The 20,083-nt window shown below is 39.5% G+C and overlaps 1 protein-coding gene across 2 annotated transcripts in view; it reads left to right on the top strand.

Moving 5' to 3' along the window:
- LOC124884248 (rho guanine nucleotide exchange factor TIAM1-like) overlaps positions 1 to 20,083 on the top strand; it is an 80,284-nt gene that overhangs the window by 21,408 nt on the left and 38,793 nt on the right. For both annotated transcript variants that reach the window (XM_047392061.1, XM_047392062.1), the window contains exons 2-5: positions 8,928 to 9,015; positions 9,097 to 10,015; positions 13,660 to 14,119; positions 18,097 to 18,269. In XM_047392061.1, the coding sequence (XP_047248017.1) occupies positions 9,107 to 10,015; positions 13,660 to 14,119; positions 18,097 to 18,269 (1,542 nt within the window). In that variant the 5' untranslated portion in view covers positions 8,928 to 9,015; positions 9,097 to 9,106. The remainder of the gene's footprint in view (positions 1 to 8,927; positions 9,016 to 9,096; positions 10,016 to 13,659; positions 14,120 to 18,096; positions 18,270 to 20,083) is intronic.

Raw genomic sequence — 20,083 nt, 5'->3', positions numbered from 1 at the left:
TCATATCATAATGAAAAAACATTTTCTTTCTGTGTTCAAACTAAATATACCTTTAATAATTACAGAATCACCTCTTTTGGTGGATGTTGTTTTAATTGGGTAGTAAAGAACAAAAACAGATATGAGGCAAAATGATCTGTTTTACCAGTTTGGTAAAACATAGCTCAAAAAATTTTATCATTGTTTTTTCCTGGGACCTGTTTTTATTTATTTTTTGACTTTCCTGACTCAAACTGAGTAGAAAAGAAAAAAACGGAATCCCTTAATAAAAGGAAATGTAGAATCACGGACCAAAACATCACAATAACTACTTTGTTGTATTTTAATTGGCTTAAATGGCAGCTTGAACCCTTTTAGACATTGGTTAGAAAAATCACTCAAAAAAAGGTTCCCCCATTCAACATGTACCAACACTCTTACATAGCTGTTGACAGATCAGCTTTGAATGGTGGAGTCTTGTCACACAGTTATACACCTTTTAAAAAATATATATTAAAAAATGTTTCAGTTGGATTGAGATCCAGTTTACTGGACGTGTCACTGAGTATGGACACTGTTTGGACACATGCTTTCTGATCTTTGAAATTACTTTGTCACCAGGACTAGTTTGGAAGAAGAAAAATGTCTAAAATATAATTGTCCACCTGTGCATTTCCTGTAGAATAATTTGGTTCTAGTTTGGCTTTTCTGTTTCCTCTGGCCTATTGTTTACATTTTGGTCTCAACCATTGACTTCTGCCAGGGGGTAGTAGTGACTGCATACAAGGATACCTTAAAGGAAGCACTGGTAAGGACCAGGTCGCTAGGCTTTTTTAATAACAGCTGCAGCTCAGTATTGGACTCCCTATCCCTTTAAGGAACACAAGACCGTTTTTTACAGTGGTCTAAAAACCTTCTTACAGTTAGCTTGTGGTGTGAAGGTGTGAAGTGGTTACCATTTCCTGTATGAAATGACTTTGTAGTAGGATTGGTTCCAGGCTCTGATTGGCACTGATGGAAGAACAAAAACCGGTGCTTTACCGAAACCCGTGTATACTGATTTTAACATGTCACATTGCCTCCCTGAAGGTGAATGCAACTGACTTACAGTCAGGAATCGTGCAAATTAGCTTGCAGTTCTTTTTCTCCTTCCCAGACTATTTGGGGCAGATGTTTGCTGTTTGGTCTAAAACAATAAAATGACACAATCATCTCAACATTTTGATGTTAAGACATACGCAAATACAGTCTGCAAGTATAACGTCATCACTTTAAGCTGTTATAACAAAAAAACTGCATTTAAGTTTAAACTAACAAATGTTGTGGATTGCTTGTTAAATTTATTTTTATAAATTATTATTAGAATAATATTTTGGCTTTTTAATATTTTTTTGTTTGAATGACACTAGAGATGGGCTGCACGGTGGCGCAGTTGGTAGCACTGTTGCCTTGCAGCAAGAATGTCCTGGGTTCAATTCCCAGCCGGGGGTCTTTCTGCATGGAGTTTGCATGCAAGGGTTCTCACCGGGTACTCTGTCTTCCTCACACAGTCCAAAGACATGCCTGTTAGGTTAATTGGTAACTCTAAATTGCCCTTAGGTGAATGAATGAGTGTGTGCATGATTGTTTCTGTGTTGCCCTATGATGGACTGGCGACCTGTCCAGGGTGTACCCTGCCTCTCGCCCATAGACTGCTGGAGATAGGCACCAGCTTCCCCGTGACCCACTATGGAATAAGCAGTAGAAAATGACTGACTGACTGACACTAGAGATTTTACCACTGTTAAATCTGGGGGAAATGGTGTTAACAGGTTCTGACTGTTAACACCATTTCCAGATGGCCACTGGTCAGCTTAATGGATAACGCCCCGCTGAGCCCAGACCCTACTGGGCCCAACACTGATTATACAGCCACCAATAACACTAAGGATTCCCCCTTGTTTTAGGGTCTATTCCCATGTTACTTCCTCCTTTTCATTTTCTTTTTAAAATTAAAGGTTAATGATACAATTATCAGGCAAACTGCTTTATTAAGTTGGTGTCAGTGGTGCTGCATTGCTTCTTTAGCCTTCCATAGACCTGTATCCCTTTCTCTTCAGCTTTTTACTGACGATAAAATATGTTATGATTTTGTAGATCTTTGCCTTTCAATCATTTTGAAACGTAAGATTAAAAATTATTTAAAAAAAAATAATTTTCATATAATTCTTTTGTTAAATTGTATACTGCCAAATTGACCTAGAAACCTCCTAGAAAGAAGAAATATGGCATATTAGTGCGATCCCAGTTTAAATAAACACAAAATAAAATAAAAATGAGGATCAAATTTGTTGTCAGAATAGAACTAAGAATGTTGTTTTCTTATACGTTGTTAAACAATGATTAAAGAAGCAGTCATAGTGTTCCTATTTGCTACCTACTCCCCCTTACACATCAGGATGTGAGTTTATCAGCTAGAAAACATGAGCTGTCTTCAGTGTTTGCCGAACACCTTCCCTGTCCTGTATCCCTACCGGTGTTATTATCCTAAGAGCCTGTCATGTTTAGATTACAGGGTTTTGTGTTGCAGCTTGTTACTAGTGAGCCCAATGCATTCTTTCGTTTCATCAGTATAGTTAGTGTCAGGCATGTCTTTCAGCCTTACATATGTTCTCAGTTTGTTTGTCGCTTTTTATATTAGGCCTTGTTTTTTGTATAGGCTTATTGGCTAAATTATTTAAACTGCATAATGTTGATGACATGAAGGATATTTGTGTAATTTTACCTGTTCGTAGATCCGATTTTGGCTGTGGGAGCATCCTCAAAAGATAAAAGTAATTTGGCTTTTTGTCCCTGAGCGTCCGAGAAACAAAGTTAATAAGGGGTTTTGAGTGTTTTTTCTTCCTGTTCCAGCAAGCCTAGGAATTTCTGAACCATGAGACTTTAAGTGTTATTTAGTGACAAAAGGACCTTAAATCATCCTGTCACATAGTTTAGACGTAACATAATGACATCCCACTTCCTACATGCTTTTGTTTCAGAAGCTTTTATTTGTAAGGACATTAAACAAATCTTGGTATTACCAGGGCATAAAAAGAGATAACTACAACACCAAATGAAAAACGGCAAAGTCAAGCATCCTATTTATTATACAAAAACCTTGCCTAAAATGGAAAAGCTATATATTTGAATTACGAGGTTAATTAGCAGCCAGGCACAGCTAATCAGATGCATTGATTTACTTAATAACAATAAGTGTGACCAGACGTTATAGCAGTTTGCTGGTCTGTCGCATTCAGTTTTATAAAATGCACTGGAAAAAGACATCAGTATTGATCTTGGAGAATAACCCATCAATCTGCGTTATAAGGCCAGTCCAAGGTAATTTAGAGACCAACATCCTGCAGTGAGAACGATTTTTAGAGTGGATTCAGTATTAACGAGAGTTGACAACGCTCCAAAGTAAGGACGTCCTAGCAAGCTCACGCTAAAGCACAATATATCAAGACATTTCAAACGAAAAACCTTAAAGCTCCAGCTCAGACTCCCCACAGCATTAGTTCAAAATACTGAAAAAATATTATGTAAAAACATTCAACCTCCTGGAACAAAAAATGTATGTGCGTTTGAAAAAAGAATTTAAGCCTAAAAATCTTTGAAATATTGAAACCGATTGGAAAAAGTATTTTAACAAGTATTTTAATCCTTATGAGGATTTTCTGTGTATCTCATTTTCTTTTGACATTTAGAGTTTACTATGTTACAACATGACTACTATGACCCAACAGGAAAGTGCTAGACCTGAAGGATATTCTGATGATGGACTGATTTAATCCGTGGCTGGACCCAGAATATAATAGCAGAAGAGACTTATAACCCCCAGATATCGGTGGAGTATAAAAGCATTTCTATTCAAAGTGACTTGATTTTAAAAGGATACAGTGACGACAACACAAATAGCCTATCTTCTGAAGAGGATCACAAGATCCACGTTTGTTGACTCACCAGCTTTGAGAACCACTTGTTGAAATGAATCCAGAAGCCTTTAATGTTTCTTTCCTGGTTATTAAAGTATAAAGAACTGCAATTTTTAGGCTACTTAAAGGCAGTTTGATGCTTTCCATTTGCTTAGTATGTACACCTTCCCAAATTCCCAGATAGCTTTGTTGAATGTCTCCTTTCCAAGAAGCAGCTTTGTTGCTGTTTTGGAGATGCAATAAAACAGTTGTTTTGTTGTTATGTTCCTATTTTTGGATTGTTACAGGAGCAATTTATGAGTCAAGCTATTCCGTGTTTCCTACACATGCTCCTGAAATGAGAGGCAAATCTCTTTTTATGTCATGTGTAGGAGACGTAAAAGTCCCAGGGTAGCAATGAACTAGTGAGCTTTAAGGAAAACTCCAATAAGACTCATTTATGCTGTGTTTTCCCATGGCAGAGGTAGCAGTTTGTGATGTGTCTAAAAATTATTTTCTTTGTAAATCATGGTTATGTTGATAAGCAGTCTCCAACCATCCCAGTACCATTATGCATACCTTGCACATGCATTGTTGTGAAAGGATTGACATTCGTACTGGTGGATGCATTTCTTTTGTGCTGGGTCGTGTCAAGAAGAGAAACAACTGTGGTTCTCCTTAGTTTGGTCAGTCCTGGCACTGTGGAAAACATTTTAATTTGGAGTCTTTTTTTAAATAATACAACTACACATTTAAGACATACAATCAGAAATGGGGATTGTAAAGTCTGGTTAGAAAAGCTTGAAACAATACTTGTTTTCTGTTGCAGGTTAGTAAGGCAGAGAGACAATATTCAGGATTTCAGTCCTTCTGTGTTATTTAACTGTTCATGTGTCTTGAAATGGTTAACACAACATGTGCATCCAGGCTTAAAAAGCAAGCACTCATATGTCGCGTTAAGTTATAATGGTTTAAAGTGGCAGGGAGGTTCAGCATGCTCATTTGTTTGTTTGTTTGGATCCCCATTAGCTGCAGTTACCTATTGCTACTCTTCCTGTGGTCCTTTCACACAAACTACATTTATACATATAAAACACAATAGACAACAAAATAATAAACAAATAAAAGGTCATGGGTCAAAATCAAATCAAAACAGTGAATGTATGCTGTGGTATGCCATACTACATACATATTTAAAACATACACTACCAAAGGTTTTAGAATGCCTTTCTCACTTAATGTGTCTCTTTATTTTCATGACTGTTTAGATTGTAGATTCTCACCAGAGACAACAAACCTGTGAATGAACACACATGGAATTATGTGGTAAACAAAAAGTGTGAAATAACTAAATATTTTTATATTTTATAATTTTACAAAATAGCCACCCTCTGCTTTGATCTCTTGGCAATGAGCTTCATGAGGTGGTCACCTGAAATGGTTTCCAAAGAGTCTTGAAAGAACATCCCAGAGGTTCATTGAGAGACGGCTAAAGGTTAAAATTTCAATGATTACAGCAAAGGGCGGCTACATTCACTGTTTGGATGCTTTCATTAAAAATCTACGTACAGTGTAAATAGTCATAAACATAAAGAAAACCATTAAATGAGAAAGGCGTTCTAAAACTTTTGACCGGTAGTGTATGTCTACACATAACACACATTTCACATACGAGGAATTAATATTCAATATGACACATAGAATAGGGAAAACGATTTAGAATAGTTGCCTCTGTTGTAAATACCTTTATAATGTTGTTCTTAATTGATCGTTTTGATTCTGCTTAATAATATTTATTGGTAAAGTGTTCCATGTAGCCATTGCTCTATATAAGACCGACTTTTTAAAATAATATATTTTAAAGTTTGGGACTACGAATCTACCATCAACTGAATGTCTGGTAGGATAACTGTACATCAGTGCTGAAAAGTAAACTATTGTATATTGTATTTGGCTGTTCAGACATTTTTCATGAATAAGACCAGTTTAAAAATAAACCAGAAATCAACCTTCAGGCAAGATAATCTGACAAGCATCATATTAACATTTGTTCGAAAAAGATATTTAAGTACACACCAAGATGCATTATTTTGAACAATTTGTAGTTTGTGTTTTACTGTATCAGAGGCCCCAGACCACACAGATGAACAATAATCTAAATGAAATAAGACAAGGGATCAATTGTCTGAAGATATTATTTGTCAGAAGTGATGAGCAGCGTTTTATGTCTGCCAGGCTTCTTCCCATTCTACTTACCAGTTTATCAACATGTTTATTCCACAATAGTTCACAATCCAGTACAACTCTTGTTTGGCTTCTTTTACTTGTTCTCTTGGTTCATCTTTAATTATTAATTTTAGTTTTTACGCAAAGTAGAAAGGTGAAGTTCCTTCCCAGTCTTAGGTCTCTAGGATTGCCCTGTTTTTAACTCTATCCATCTTCCCATCAACTCTGACCAGCATCCGCTTTCCTGATGCTGCCACCACTATGTGTCACTGGGTGATAAAATCAGGGTGATGTGCAGTGTTGGTTTCACGCTACACATAGCGTTTTGCATGCACACAAAAACGTTACATTTTGGTGTAATCTGACCAGAGCAATTCCTTCCAAGTTTCCTGTGTCTCCAACCATTTGTAGAATGCACAACTAAGAGTTATCCTGTGAACAGAATCTCCCACCTGAGCTGTGGGTGTCTGCAGCTTCCCCAGAGTTGTCATTGGCATCTTAGTTGCTTTTCTGAGTTATGCTCTTCTTGTCCAGCATGTTAATATAGGTGGATGGTGATGTTTTCGTTGGCCTGCAGTTGTGTCCTACTATTTCCAGTTTGCTATGATGGATTTGCCCTGGGAAATGTTCAAAGCTTAGGGTATTGTTTTATAACCTCAACCTGATTTAATCGTCTTCATAACGTTATCGCTGAGCTGTATGCTGTGTTAGTCTTCATAATGCTGTTTGTTTACTAATGTTTTTTAACAAACCTCTTCAAAGAACAGCTGTATTTATGCTGAGATTACACAAGGTGACTATTTAATAATTGGTTGACTTCTAAAGGCAATGTGTTGCATTGGATTTTATTTAGAAATGTCAGAGTAAATAGGGCCAGCCTTTCATATTCTTATTTGCAAAAACAAATCATTGTAGGGTGAAAAAGCTATAGGGCTATGGATGTTGTTGCAAAGTAGATTTTTAGCAGTGGGTAGTTGATGCAAAGGCATTGTTTGGTTTATTTGTGATATTTGGAAAACTTCCTGTTTTTTGGTTTTTTTGTTTGTTTCGTGGCATAAAAAATCTATTTGCCGTTTAAAATGTAAGGTCACCACACAGTGAGTTTCCTTCAACGACAGAAGTGGTTTTTGAATAAACCTTTCATTCTGCTACTTAAACTTGTCGTCATTGCCTAAAACATGATAAAATCATGATGCAACATTAAGAATGGGAAAATGTATCAATTTGTAATAATATAACAATGTAATGTAATATAATATATTTTAACAGAATGTAATGCACAGTTTAAGAGCTCTTCTTTAGCAGAAACTTTATTCAGAGATACAGATTTGGACATCAGGCCTAAAAACATTCCCATTCTCTCCAAGGATGGTATCTGCCGAACCATTAATTTTTAACATTCAAACAAATAAAAAAGGAAAGGTTTTCAGCAGGAAATAGTACAGTCTAGTCTAGATGTAGCACAGAGGGTAATGTTGCAGGGACTTGTATTTTGTGTTCGTTCCTTTTTTTTCCTTTTTGGTTGAGATATATGAAAAGAAAAGCACTGCATTAATAATCTAAAACACTATCTTTTGCAGTGCCAGTAAGTGGTGTTTAAAGGAACAGAATTAAGAGAGAAATGGGTGCAACAAGGTAGAAAAACAAGGTCAGCAAGAGTTTACATAACACTCCCATCACTGCAAGCTTGAGTGCATGCAGCAGCAGGCGGTTAGTTTTTTTCACTTACATGCATCAGCTACACCCATAGATACAAAAACACTGTAACACCCAAAGAGTCCTAAAGATAGGAGAGGAAACATCAAGGGGGGAGAAGAGCTAGATCCCTGGGTAATCTTCACTCCCATCTGCTGATGGTCCCTGGGTTTAAAACTGAGGGAACTATCCTGCCTTAAGGAAGGTAGATGTAGTCTGAGTAAGTGGCATGGTGAAAACCCACCCCTTGGTTGCAGTCCTCTGTACAGCAGGGGGTAGCTTCTGAGAACAAATGGTAATTGAATAATACGTTGGTTCACTTCAGCTTTAAATAACTCGTGTTCACTCGACCTGTCACTGCAGTCACTGGTGCACTTTAAAAGGTGTTGACAGAATCATATAGTTACAATTTAAGAGCAGGTTTTGAATAGTTATAATCAAAACTGGGTCAGTAAAGATAGTTAAGCTGAGTAAACCATTTGAAGTTGCATTTGTTTTACCGTTTTACACTGTGACATTTGTTTCTTATTGAAATTATTTTTTCTCTGTGATCTCTTTCGGGACGTGTAGCAAGCCATCAGCAAACAAATAACTTCTTATGTTAACACGTCTTTATTTGCTCAAATGGATAATTCAGGATTTTTACACAAATGGTTCATTAAAATGCTTTAAGTAGGTAATAAAGCTAGTTGAAGAGGGGCCAAAACCAAACTACCATCTTAAAATAACTCAAACTGGCATGGAAGTATGGAATTGTAAAATGCAATAAAATCAGCCCTCACTTTAACCAACATAATGTTTTTGTCCTAGACCTTACATATCCTGTTCTCAGTTCATGTTTTTTACAGGAAGATCAGTAGTGGTGAGCCGCCTCCTACATCCATTTCCCGAGTAAAAAATATTTGATTCTTTTAAAATGTATTCATTTTTCTTTGCTCCTTCAAAAAGAATGTGTCTAATGTTACCATTTCATTCTTTATTTACTGCTCTAAGTACTTAGGAGATTTTCTTGAAAAACAAATATAATTTTATTTTCTTAACACAGATTACAAAAAAAATCTGTTATGAGTAATTTAGATTTTTGTTTTCCAGGATTTTTTGGATCATATCAGCTGCTGTGGTCTAAAGTCGTCTGAAGATTCAGTGACAAGATGCCAGAAAAGCCATTATAGTTCTGCAGGTATGCCGAAAATGTTTAGCAATTGTCATGTGTTTAGTGCGGTAAATGCAGAATAAATGAATTTCAGTCTTTTCCATTCAGGCCCTAAATCATGGGGAACACTGAGAGCCAAAACGGGGAACATGCCCTCTACAGTACTGGACGTGGCTATTTGTCACGGAAGCACATGTCTCGGTCTCTACGCATTTCCAACAAACAGTCCAAACATTCTCGCCATGCTTCATCTGGAAAAATGGAGCACAGAAACTCTGAGACGAGCACTCGGTCAAGTAGCACCCCTAGCATCCCACAATCCCTAGCTGACAATGGTTTGGAACCCTTCAATGAAACAAACAACTTCCCAGACTTTGGAAGCGCCATTTGGGTGGATCGTGTGGCGATGAGTTTGCGCCCTGTGTCCTTTCATAATGATCTGGTGAGTCCTTCAGTGCACATGAACACAATGCACATAACCCTACCTGGTCCTATGGCGGAAGAGACACAGGATGAGGAAGTGTACACAAATGAGGTGAAATATATCCAACAGACTTTAGAGTGCTCGAAAGATACCATCAGCTTCAAAAAGAGATCAAAATCTGCAGACACCTGGCAAGATGACAACCTAGAATTTTCCCTGTCAGATGTCAGTCAAGATAATTTAACCAGCACTGAGGAGATCATCGACATGGCTAATGAGAGAGAATTCCCAGACTGTGAAGGTCGCATGCAGTTCAGCCCAGGAGACTCCACAGACAGGGCAAACTCGCTGGATGAACTGTACAGTGACACAAGCCCAGCCTCTAGGCAGACCCACGGCCGTTATGCCAAGTGGCATGACATCAACAGGTCTATGGAAGAGGGGAAGGATGGTAAAATGCTGTCACCATCAGAGGAGGATGGGAGTGCATATGGCGCTTATACTCTACCCTGCCGACGCTCCCACTGCCTGTCTGAAGGACGTAGCAACCTCCAAGCCACAATATGCACAAGTATGCAGGGCAGGAGGGCACAGACTATACAGGTAAGATCATTGTTTTATTCATAAGTTCATCATTTAAATTTCTAATAATATTCAGTGTTTCATTTCTAAAACATGACACAGATTATGGAAGACAAAAGAACTGTATTTTTTAAATCTGTAAACCCACAGAGATTTTGATAGTAGGATAACCTTGATTAAAAGCACTAAAACTTCCTCAAATCAAAGTCATGTTACACATTTTTGTGTAACATGACCCTTAAAGCTTTTATCTAGAATGAAAAAGATACATTTGTTCCTATAGCATATTGGGTATTAGAGTTATAATTGCATACTCAAGCCAAAATATGGAATTAACAACCGCTTCTTGTGCAAAGTGTGTATTGCTCAGAATAATATTTCATTTTGCTCTTCTTCTCTTTAGTGTAACATTAGAATAACAAGCTGAAATCTTCTGATTAGTCTGCTTGGATAAACCCTTTAGTTAGCTGTTTACCAGACATCCCGCTCATAGATGCAGCCCACTGTAGGTTTAAAACGGTGTCACCTTGAGTGATGGAGGACCCTTATTTAGTTTCCCCACCTCGACTGCTTGGGTTTTATGCTGCCGCAAATATTTCCAAATAATGGTGTTTATCTTTCTAACAAGTGAGGGAAAAAGTGTAGTAGCTTTCTTTCAGCCAACTAACCAGTAGTGTGCAGCAACAGGTTGGAGAGGGGCAACTCAGCACTACTTTTTTTTTAATAAAAAAATTTTAAACTGTAGGAAAAGTATTTTGAACGTTTTATACCTGGATATGGGTAACTTGCCAATGGCAAATGTGTAGTACTGTGAAAAACATTGTTCATTTTCCAGGTTTTCTATGGTTTTGCTTTTTTGTCACACTTAAATGGTTCAAATCAGTGAACTAATTATAATATCTGACCGAGTAAATGCAAAATGGAGTTTTCAAATCCTAATTTAATTTATTAATTGAAAAAACCTATCAAGTGGCCGGGATGAAAACCACACTGCTCCTCCTGAAGCCGAGGTTCGACTATCAGTCGGACTCTCCTCTCCAATACCCTGGCGTAGGCCTTACCAGGGAGGCTGAGGAGTGTGATCCCCCTGTAGTTGGAACACACCCTCCGGTCTCCCTTCTTATGAAGGGGGACCACCACCCCAGTCTGCCAGTCCAGAGGCACTGTCCCCGACCGCCACGCAATGTTGAAGAGGCGTGTCAACCATGACAGCCCCACAACATCCAGAGACTTGAGGTACTCAGGGCAGATCTCATCCAACCCCGAAGCCCAGCCAACGCGGAGCTTTTTAACCACCTCGGTGACTTCCGCCTGGGTGATGAAAGAGTCCAACCCCGAGTCCCCAGCCTCTGTTTCCACCAGGTAATGCGTGATGGCAGGATTGAGGAGATCCTCGAAGTACTCCTTCCACCGCCCGATAATGTCCCCAGTTGAGGTCAGGAGCCTCCCACCCCCACTGTAAACAGTGTTGGCAAAGCACTGATTCCCCCTCCTGAGGTGCCGGACGGTTTGCCAGAATCGCTTCGAGGCCAACCGGTAGTCCTTCTCCATGGCCTCACCGAACTCCTCCCAGGCCTGAGTTTTTGCCTCTGCCACCGCCCTGTCCGTGGCTCCCTTGGCCTCACAGTACCTGTCAGACGCCTCAGGAGTCCCACAAGCCAACCACAGCTGATAGGACTACTTCTTCAGCTTGACAGCGTGCATCGACAATAGATGCGAAGAACATGGTCCACTCGGACTCTATGTCTCCAACAACCCTCGGAATCTGGTCAAAGCTCTCCCGGAGGTGGGAGTTGAATACATCCCTGGCCAAGGGCTCCGCCAGACGTTCCCATCTATACCGGATGCCTCCTGGACACCTTCCTCGGGAGGTGTGCCAGGCACGTCCCACTGGGTGGAGGCCAAGGTCACGCTGGAGGGACTGTTTCTGGCCTGGGAACGCCTTGGGCTCGCCTTGGGCGCGACCTGGTCCCGGATAAGCGGAAGACTACGAGTATGAGCTATCCAAACACACCTCGCAATATGTGAAGAAGCAATCAATGCCGAATTAACTGTGATTAAACACCTTTTTTGGAAAGCGAAGTTCAGTTTCACTGGCTACCCCCAGGCATGATTATTAGCTGATGTGTTGAATCAGGAAATCACTTAAACAGAACCTGTCTGAATACATGATATAGGCCAAACAATCTTAAAAAGCCACACATCAAGCCCCAATGTAAAGAAATTCAAGAATAGATTAGGAGTTATTGATATCTGTCAGTCTGGAAAGGGTTTCAGTCATTTCTGGCACTGTAGCTAACCACAGTGAAAGCTAATGCCCACAAATTAAGCATGGAACAGTGATGAACCTATCCAAGAGTCAGTTACCTACTTAAAACCAATGCAGCATTTTTCAAAAAACACACATCATACTGACTGTCAAAAATGGTGGTGGTCCTGTGATGGTCTGGAGCTGCTTTGCTTCTTTGGGATTGGGACAACTTAGAGTCATGGCTTCTGCTCTATGCTAAAAAAAACAACAATCCTAAACAAAAATATCAGACTACTTGGGTTATGCAGCAGGTAAATTATCCGAAGCACTCCACCATGCACACATGGCTCAAAAAAAGCAAAATTAAGGTTTTACAAATCAAAGTTCGGATGGAAATGCTGTCGCATGAACCTTAAAAGGCTATTCATGCTCAAGACGTCTCCAGTGTGGCTATGTTAAAAATTCTGCAAGGAAGAGTTGACCAAAATCCCCCTACAGTGATGTGAAACACCCTTTTGTTATCTCAAACACTTGATGACAGTTGTTGGTGCTAAAGGTGGCAAGACCTACGAAGTTTAGAAGACAATTACTTTTTCACATAAGTCCTGGATGGTATGGATCACTTTTTTCCCTAATCATTGCATTTATCATTTGAAAACTGCTTTTTTTTTATTTACTCAGATTGTCTTCGGTATCAAAATTTAGTTTGATCTAAAACAAGTGTGACAAAAAAGCTTACTATACTTATTTTGTTGTACAATTATTAATTCCCTTTGTCTCTAATAATTTCTTCTATTGCATTCACCTCATAGATAAATCTCCCACATCTCATCTCTGATGAAACCATTGTTTTCCTGGGAAAGGAGACTGGAGAGAAGGGAGGGAGTGAGCACAGATTTAAGTCTCTCCCTGTTAGAAATACCCGTGGCCTTTGTTATGATAATGAAGGGAGGCCTGTGGAAGAGTGTAACAGTAAATCGGTGTGGTGGCCCCTGTCATGACAGGGCACGGTCAACGTTATTGAATGGAGCTCTAGAGCGCATGATTAAGTCATGTGACCAGATGGAGATACCAGGCTCTGTGTATCCCCCTTCATCTCCCAGGAGCCATTGGCTCCATGAGGAGAGTCCAGACCTTGTGGTGCCTCAGGGAGGGCAGGCTGTATTCATGCAGCAGCAGAATCCTTGTTGTTCATTAATTTTACGCAAAGTCTCTGCATTAGGCAACATAGACTCTACTTTAGCCTAGGATTTTCAAAGTTGTTTACATTTCAAGAATAGCTCTATGCTGCATCTACAGATATTACTGAGCTATCATACAATATTTCTTATTGTTTACTGGCTGCTCTCTTGGTTATGAAGAAAACGTGGTTGCTAAGCTGTCTCACCTGCCTTGTACCTACGCCACATTCCAGGACGTCACAGCCGGAGATGGCAGTGAATATGAAGACAGCGGAATCGACGGGGTGATGGTGGAGGTAGAGCACCAGCCTCGACGCTACAAGACAATGTCAGCCTCCTTCTCTGTCTGTTCTATGCACGGAAGAAGCGTGTTCGTTGGCAGCGATAGTGGTAGCAGCAGTGGTGGCGGTGGTGCCAGCGAGGGTGTGCAGGGTGTGTACGAGAACTTCCGTCAAGAACTACAGATGAGTTCCTGCCAGACAGAGAGCTTGGAGGAAGCGGGCTCCGCCCTGAGTGATGAGCAGAGCACTATGAGCTCCGCCTACCAGTCTGATCTGTTGCTCAGCGTTGTCCAGGGGATGGTCCGCAAAGCTGGGAAACTCGCTGTAAAGAACTTCCTTGTGCACAAAAAGAACAAGAAAGTGGAATCTGCCACAAGACGCAAGTGGAAGACATACTGGGTTTCCCTTAAAGGTGTGTTCAAACACGATGTAACCCTGTAGCAATACACTTGAGTAAGCAACACTTACTTTTAAAACTATTGCTGAAACCAGAGGTTTATATACACTGTATAAAAACACACAAAACAGTTTTATTCTCACTATATATACTCACGTCAGACATTAAATCAATTTAGACATTTCCTGTAATAGATCTGTTATATTTCTAAGATTATTTTTATTTGATAAATACCAGCACTTAACATACGTTTACCTAGTATTTGGTATACCTGCCCTTTAAACTGCATGATCTGGGTCAAATGTTTTGGATATCCTTCAACAAGCTTCTCACAATAGTCATTTTATCCTCACCCAACTAGTGTACTGAGTCAGGTTTGTAGGCTGTCTTGCTCACACACGCACTCACACCTTATGAGCTCTGCACACACATTTTCCGGGGCCATCCTTAAAGTGTGGTAATTGTACCACTGGCGGTACTTAGGCTGCCGTTAGTGGTACTCTAACTTATCCATTTGGACACTCTCCCTTTACCCCACACCCCCCATTTTTGCTGACAGGACGCTTGTAACTTGCAACCCTATGCGTTACATTAACGCTCAGCTTGGACTCCTGCTTTACTTGCACTGCCATACTTGCACACTGATCACCTGCACTGTTGTACCGCTCTCGCATCCTATTGTTGTGATTATGAATCTGAAAATATTATTTAATATTTAATCAAATAATATTAGGGCCTGTTAAGGGTTATCCTGTGAATACCAGCCCAGTAAGGCGATGGTATTAGGACAAAATAGAAAGGTGTGAGACGAGCTCTGACATTATTGAACAGCATAAACTCTGCACACACATGTAATGAATTCACACAATTTCTTAAAATACAAGAATTTATTAACAAAAATAAGTCAACTCAAAGTCAAACATATTTCAATCAACAAACTCTTTACTATGCTAAAATAATCCAACTAAACTACCAAGCAGAATTAAAGAATAGGGAAGACTAATGAGTTATGTACAATATAAACAAGTTGATTAAAGATGATTGAAAATAATGACCAAAAGAGTGATGCAACATTACCATGCAATGTTTATGTTTGAGAACCAAGGATTACCTTGAAGAATCTAGAAATTAAGTTAAGTTAGTCTTGGAACTAACTTAGGAAATAATCAGCAACATTTAGACAACCATTCACAATGAAAGATCAGATAAAATATTTTAATGAAATAATGTTTTAAAGCATAATCTGCTGAATAAAACCAACCTTCTGGATGCCTAATTCTCAACAGTGTCTAATTAGCTGCCTTCATTTATTCAAATAACATTTGAAGAAATATTAAGGGGATATTTTGGAAATGAGCCAAATCTTTCTGGAGAAATGGGGCTTAATGGTGTTTACTTAGTTATCAAATCTAGAAAAATTATGTTTAGGGACTATTATTCACTAGCTTGAAAACTAACAACCTTCCTGTTAAATACTCTTTAGCAGCAGCACGTATTCTTACCAGTTAGCAGTTGAGCTAACAAAGAAGTGGATAGCTTAGCACCAGAAACAAACACATACTTTTAAAATACCAGGGTTAATATAAGGGTTAAAATGCATAAGCGCGGACGGCGCGTTATGATCAATCTTCTGTGTCTAAAATCGCCCTTCAAGTAAAGTTTGACTTAACTCAAAAACACACAAACACAGAACACAAACAGGGCACGTGTGATGCAGATAGCCTGCTAGCACTAAGATAGCCGAGTTTCACAAAAACAAATTTCATAAATGAAAACGTTCAGATTATTTCATCCTAACTGTTAATCTGCCCAAACCTAACCTCTGACCATGGTGAGGAAATGTTGTCCAAGGGGCGATGACGTTTGAAGAAGCATCCACAGTCAACAAGCGGTTGACAGCTAACCTCGGGGTTGAAGGTGCGTTCGCTCTGTGAACAAAAGGGTTAGCTCCAGATCTGTAGCTGGGCGGCCCGTTCTGTCCGTCAACCAGCCGTGCATTACCGTAAACACGGTGGTGCGGGCCGTTGTCCTTCCTTCAGACTCGGTTTGTAGAAACAGCTTCTCTACTGGGGATTTCTCTGCAACACAGTCTTGGCAGGCCTCGGGGAGAAAGTAAGCAATGCTTATACCTTAATTTCCCCTCTTTATGAATGAAATCACCGGGTACACAAACAGTGCTTCACTCATACTTAACTTGTGCATATGATCGCCTGATCTTATGACACTCTTGGATTCAGTTTGAAGAGTTTATGTCTTTGCCAGCAAAAAACATCAGCGCGATTTCCTCCCCTACCCGGTCCCTCTGGAAGGCCGTGTGGAAGAGGTCAGATGTAGCAACAGCTGTGCTTTTATTTGGGTAGCGGCGTCACAGGAAGTCCGCAGTTATCCCGTTTCCTGGCTGTGCCGGAAGAAGGTTAATGCACTTTATTTTGAAAGTTCCAGAAAGGTCCGTACCGGAGTTTAATGTTGAAATCCATGGCTGTGGGTCCCAACACTATACTGCTCCACATTTACTCTCACTCACTTAAAACTGTGCACATATATTTATATTATATTGTAGATATGTTTATACTGTTTAATTTGTACTGTATTGTATTGCACCGACTACGCCAAAACAAATTTCTTGTATGTCCAAAAACGTACTTGGCAACAAAGCTTTTCTGATTCTGATTCTGATTTGAATTTCCCACATCCAGGGACTTCTGTTGTTTTTAAAACTTTAAAGTAAAATCGCTGTGCATAATTACACCACATCCTTCTACCAGTCAAATAGTATAAACAGATAAGACAAAAAAAAATTTCCGAGTTTTGTTGCACTACCATTTCAAAATATGTGTCATAGTGGTACTCAGAAAACGTCCTATTTGATGAAGTGGTACATGTTATGAAAAGTTTGAGGACCACTGTTCGAGGGAATTGAGATTAGGAATTTGTGACAGCTGTAAAACAGTGACTGTGCTTCATAAGCCACTTTGTAACTGATTTGGCAGTATGCTTTGGGTCTTCACCCATCTGAAAGATCCATTTGCGCCCAACCTTTAACCTTCGGGCTGGTTTCATAAGATTTTGTTTTAATATTTTTACATAATGTTCTGTCCTCCTAATGCCATCTATTTTATCTATTGCTCCATCTATCTATTTCATCTATTTTAAGTACACCAGTAACCCCTGCAGTAGAAACATTCACAACCTAATACTGCCACCCCTGTATTTGTCACCCCCAAGACTTGCAAGATTCCCTCCTTTTTCTTTCCGAAGTAAAGATGGTCATTATGACCGAACACCTCAATTTTATTTTCATCAGAACACAGGATATTTCTCTAAATATTAATTAATTAATATTATTATTTGTCCCTGAGTTCATTTGCAAACTGTAATTTTGCTTTTTATGTTGCTTTTGCACTAGTAATGGCTTCTTATTCAATGGGCTTCAGTCGGTTCTAGATTTGTTTCACTGAGGATAATGACACTCTCCTAGCATCTTTACGAAGCTTTTAACCTTTGCTCTGGGGATATGCACATTTCACATTTTAATTTCTGGGACATAGAACCCATTTTTCCTGGACTGTGTGATGACTTGATGGTGCCTTTTATAGTTGTGTTGAATTGTTTGAACAAATAAAAATAGCACCTTCATGCATCTCGGAAGTTGTACCTTCCTTTTTATATAGTGTATGTAAACTTCTGGTTTAACTTTATATTATTAATGAATTGTTAAGTTTAAAACCTTGATAGGCATAAGATGCAGCATATAGATACCAGTTCATAAACTTAAACTTGTGTTTTTACCTTCATGTTGCTTGACAGTAGTAAAGTAAAAATCATGTCTAAATCAGAGCTGCTGCACTTCTTATCTTGGCCACTGGAGAGCAGAAGTAAATTGTTGAAGTGAATCTGGCTTTTAAAGAAAATGAAGAGAATCTCTGTTAATATTTCCGTTAAGACTGAATCCAGTGAGTATGTTTTCTGAAAAAAAGTTTTTGGTTTCCCAGGATGCACTCTCTTCTTTTATGAGACGGATGGCCGTTCAGGGATTGACAACAACAGTATTCCCAAGCATGCCATATGGGTGGAGAACAGTATTGTCCAAGCAGTGCCAGAGCATCCCAAAAAGGACTTTGTGTTCTGCCTCAGCAATTCTTTGGGCGATGCATATCTTTTCCAGGTATGTAAAGGTTTGAATGTCACCAGGCTGCTATTCTATAATGGAGGTTCAGCATATTAAAATAATTTCTGTTTCCATACACTGTATGTTGTTAACAACTCAAAGTCTGAGCTTTACAGTAATTTAATACTTAAGAGGCAAGTATAAGAATGCATTGCGTAAGTGTTTTTCCTTTTGAACTTGTCCACATTTTTTGTGTTAGAAACACGAACCATAAATTGTTTTAGTGGAATTTTAATGAGATAGACCAATACCAATTACATGACTAAGTATTAAAGGGAAAAATAAAATATACATAAAACATCCAAAATGTATATATAAAATGTTTACCAATAAAAAAAGCATGCTTTTGTATTTAGCGCCACTGAATATAGAACTACATTTTATATAATGTTTCTACTGTATTTTCATATCTAGAGACTTACATTTTGGGTCTTTCTTCTTTGGAAAATGGCTCAACCTTAGTCTAAGTGGATGGAGAGTGTTTGTAAAAAAAAGTATTCTTACATTTTGCCACAGATTTTAATTTAAATTTAGGACCAAACTTTGACTAGGCCATTCAAAATGATGCTGCCACCACCACGTGTACAGATTAACTGTCCATCTTCCATAGAATTTTGCATAGAGGCCAAAAAGTAGTTTTGGTCTCATTGGACCAGTACAGCTTCTGTATGTTTGCTGTGTCTCCTACTTGGCGAACTGCAAACAGGCTTTCTTTCAACAATGGGTTTCTTATTGCTACTCTTCCGTAAAGGCCAGCTTTGTGCACAACTCGGATATCTTGTCAATAGATTCTCCCTCTCTTTCCTGTGAATCTCTGCAGCTGTTCCAGAGTTACCATGGATCTCGTGGCTGCTTCTCTAAATAATGCTGTCAGTTTAGGTAGACAGCTAACATCCTAATAGATTTGCAGTTGTGCCATCCCTTTCGGGGTGATGGATGGACCAGACTTCTGTGACATTTTAAATCTTAGGATCTTATTTTAAAACCTAAACCTGCTTTAACCCTCTCAATAAATTGTTACGTGTACTGTATGATGTGTTCCAAAGGTTTCTTGATGTTATTGGTTCACTAATTTTCTCTAACAAGCCTCTGGGAACTTTACAGAAATGATATATTTGGACTAAGAATACACCATCAGACGTTTATCACGCCGTCCCACGTGCTGCACTGGGCCAATCCGACTACATCATGGTCCACCTGATTCCTCCATACAGGCAGAAACTAAAGCTCTGCAAACCTGTTGTGAGGACGTCAAGGAAGTGGAGCAGTGAGGCTGTGGAGAATCTCCAGGCGTGTTTAGGCTGTACAGACTGGGATGTGTTCAGGACTACTTCCAACAGTCTGGACGAGTACACAGAGGCTGTGACTTCCTACATCAGCTTCTGTGAGGACAGCTGTGTACCATCATGCACCAGGGTGAGTTACAACAACGACAAACCCTGGTTCACAGCCAAACTCAGAAGTTTAAGACTGGATAAGGAAGAGGCCTTCAGGAGTGAGGACAAAGACATATACAGAGAGACGAAGTACGAGTTTGGCAAGGGAGTGAAAGAGGCCAAACCACTGTACTCTGAGAAGCTCCAAAACCAGTTCTCAGCCAACGACTCTGCGTCTGTCTGGAAAGGGCTCAGGCAGATCACCAACGACAAGCCGAAAGCCCCCCACTCCATCAACGACCGACGCCTCGCCAACGACCTGAACGAGTTCTACTGCCGCTTTGAAAGACAAAGGGACAGTCCTGCAACCATCCCCCACGGCACCCCCCAACACCTGCAGCCACAATCCTCCACCCCCACCTCCCCAACCTCAAG

This window comes from Girardinichthys multiradiatus, chromosome 18, assembly GCF_021462225.1.
Source record: "Girardinichthys multiradiatus isolate DD_20200921_A chromosome 18, DD_fGirMul_XY1, whole genome shotgun sequence".
Lineage (NCBI taxonomy): Eukaryota > Metazoa > Chordata > Actinopteri > Cyprinodontiformes > Goodeidae > Girardinichthys > Girardinichthys multiradiatus.
Note: the sequence above shows the minus strand (reverse complement) of the source record. Positions and strands in the feature narration are given on the sequence as shown.